Source organism: Dipteris shenzhenensis, chromosome 13 (assembly GCF_047967505.1).
Source record: "Dipteris shenzhenensis isolate YYH24624 ecotype China chromosome 13, Dip_SZ_1.0, whole genome shotgun sequence".
NCBI lineage: Eukaryota > Viridiplantae > Streptophyta > Polypodiopsida > Gleicheniales > Dipteridaceae > Dipteris > Dipteris shenzhenensis.
In genome coordinates, this window is record NC_141608.1 from 20,527,021 (window position 1) to 20,529,287 (window position 2,267).

Below are 2,267 nucleotides of genomic sequence, written 5' to 3' on the forward strand. Positions count from 1 at the left end.
ACCAACTCTAATTACATGGACCCAGAGAAGGGTTCCCAAGACTTTTAGTCCTATGACCCATGTACACACACATATATGTGCATGTTGTATGAGTACACATGAACATTCCATCTCCCTTTGTTCTCCCTCATTCTTAACTCCCTTAGGGAAAAGATACTCGAAAGAGAGGACAAGCGGTTGCCATGAAATAAACGTTTAGCTATGGGGATGTAACTCAAAGTGTTTTGAACTGAATTAAAAAATGAAAAGGGCATGTTCAAAGTATTATTATTATTATTCCAAGAGACATTGTCTTGCCTGATGTTCTTGCACCTCAAGAGCTCTTCGAGTCTTGCGAGTCTTGTTCGATAAAGAGGTTCAAGCCGGCCGACTTATCCCCAGCTATACATGTAGCTGAGAGAGTTTCTTCCAACAATTCAAGGAGTTTCTCTTTGCCAGACTCTCTCACTGAGGTTGTCCGGTTCTAAAGGTATTAATCGAACCTTTGCACCTCCTAAAGAAAACCGTCCGAATTTTATCGCACACAGAGATTTTAGTATGAGAATTTGTAACCCAAAAACACCACCTCACTTTAGCGATGGAGCACCTTCGCAGGTGAGAGATATCTTGTCACACCCGATCGATGAGCTATTATATCAGTAGCTGTGCTGTTATCACACATTGACAGCTTCTACCTTCTCAACGACCTTAATCATGTGATCGTCATGGATGCGGCAAGGTATCCTCTCATGGAACGCGTCGGAATGTCTGTGCTCTCCTAGGTACGTCACAATCATCATCGAAGGGTCATCCACAGCACGCTCTACGTGCTTTTTCGCCGAACACCCTCTTCCACTGCCGCACTTGTAATAGCACCTGCGATGCGTGAACCATGAATTTCAGCCCTTGCGTCTTGCCCACTGCAAGCATCTTTCACCCCATAAAAATGTAGAGCAGGCTTGTACCTTGGATAGGGAGATCCCTTGATGGTTTTCTGGCCATATTTTCTCCATGTGTACTCATCTGCGGGTATGTCCGCAATCTTGTCGCCGATGGCATGAACCCGCTTTACTGTCTTGTTTCTCAATTTTCTGGAGATAATTCGCCAACCCCTATGGTTATTGACTTACGGAGGTCCCTGCTTACTTGACAATCGATTATCTACAAAAGAAATTTTATCTGCTCAAAAAACGAAAACATACACCAACCTGCGCTCAGAGCAGTGGCAACTTGAAGCGCTGCAGCATTTCTCCCCAGATCCATCTGATTCAAAAGAGCGCTTCCTTTTCGAAGAAGAGACCGTGGGATCTGTCTCCACGGGAATGCGGGCCTGATGTTGAAGATTGGGTGGATTAATATTGTTGCATGTGACAGGAAAAAGACAATTCCTGGACGTATAAAGTGTACTGTTCTCGAAGGGAATTGTGGTTCTTCCTAAGCGAGGCTCCTGATACTGGAGTATGGAGGGTTGGTATACGCCCGGTGGTGTTGATCGAGGGGAAAGTACATGGGAAGCTTCGGCACGATGTCCAAGCAATTTTTGGCTAGGTTCTTTGATGGGTTCGGGACCAACAAACGGACGCTTTTCAACACCAGTTTCGTTCAACTCTTCTCGTGTAGCTGTAGAATTAGAGACAGCCGTGCCAAGTTTCCAGGGAAACAATGATGCTCCAACCCCAGGCGGAGGCAGGAACATGCAGGGGTTACCTTCTGAGATCGATTTCCGCAAGGCGAGCTCAGAGTGGCTGGAGGAGGAGCAACTCTCGAAGGAGTCGAGGGCATCCTTGGTGAGCTCAAAAGGAAGGAACCGATCAGTGGAGGTGTGGGAGTAAGAGGAGGTGTGAGAGTCGGAGCTAGAAGAGGAGGCGACGATGATATGATGAGGAGGGCGGGAGGGGCGGAAGCGAGCGTGACCACAACGGGAGGGGAGCTTAGGGATGTGGGAGGAGTCCATGGGGAAGGCAAGGGACGCCATAGCTTCAGCTCAGGACCGACATAGCTGAGGATTGTGTGCCTTCTTAGCTTAAGCTCACGACCGCCATAGCTGAGGATTGAGGAACAATCAAGGCATAGTGAGGGGAAGGTGGTGGTAGCTCTATTGTAACAAGTCCAACTTCCTTAAAGTCAACTTCCATCTTCTTCTTTCCCCACACTCTCTAGAAAACGGCTCACCCACTCCCAAAAACACAACTTATCATTCTCTCCAACCATCCCCTTTTCTCCTCATGCACCTCAAGCTCTTGCAAGAGCGCTCCCATCGTTCTCCTGCGATGCACCTCACGCTGACA

At 47.7% G+C, this 2,267-nt stretch overlaps 1 protein-coding gene across 1 annotated transcript; it reads right to left on the reverse strand.

Annotated features, from left to right (window-relative positions):
- Positions 1-222: 222 nt before the first annotated feature.
- On the reverse strand, positions 223-2,051 carry LOC147895145 (uncharacterized). The gene is made up of 3 exons (XM_087383952.1): positions 1,188-2,051; positions 945-1,070; positions 223-855 (listed from the first exon to the last, which is right to left on the reverse strand). Exons 1-3 carry the CDS (start codon positions 1,952-1,954, stop codon positions 654-656), a joined length of 1,095 nt encoding a protein of 364 aa, XP_087240078.1. The 5' UTR covers positions 1,955-2,051; the 3' UTR covers positions 223-653.
- Positions 2,052-2,267: the final 216 nt, after the last annotated feature.

Excerpts from the sequence above, each read along its gene's own strand:
- LOC147895145 (XM_087383952.1), bottom strand. The coding sequence starts at position 1,954 with ATGGCGTCCCTTGCCTTCCCCATGGACTCCTCCCACATCCCTAAGCTC. Across the intron at positions 1,071-1,187 it reads TGCCACTGCTCTGAGCGCAG|AAAATTGAGAAACAAGACAG; the intron begins GTTGGTGTATGT and ends AATTATCTCCAG. Across the intron at positions 856-944 it reads AAGGGATCTCCCTATCCAAG|GTGCTATTACAAGTGCGGCA; the intron begins GTACAAGCCTGC and ends CACGCATCGCAG.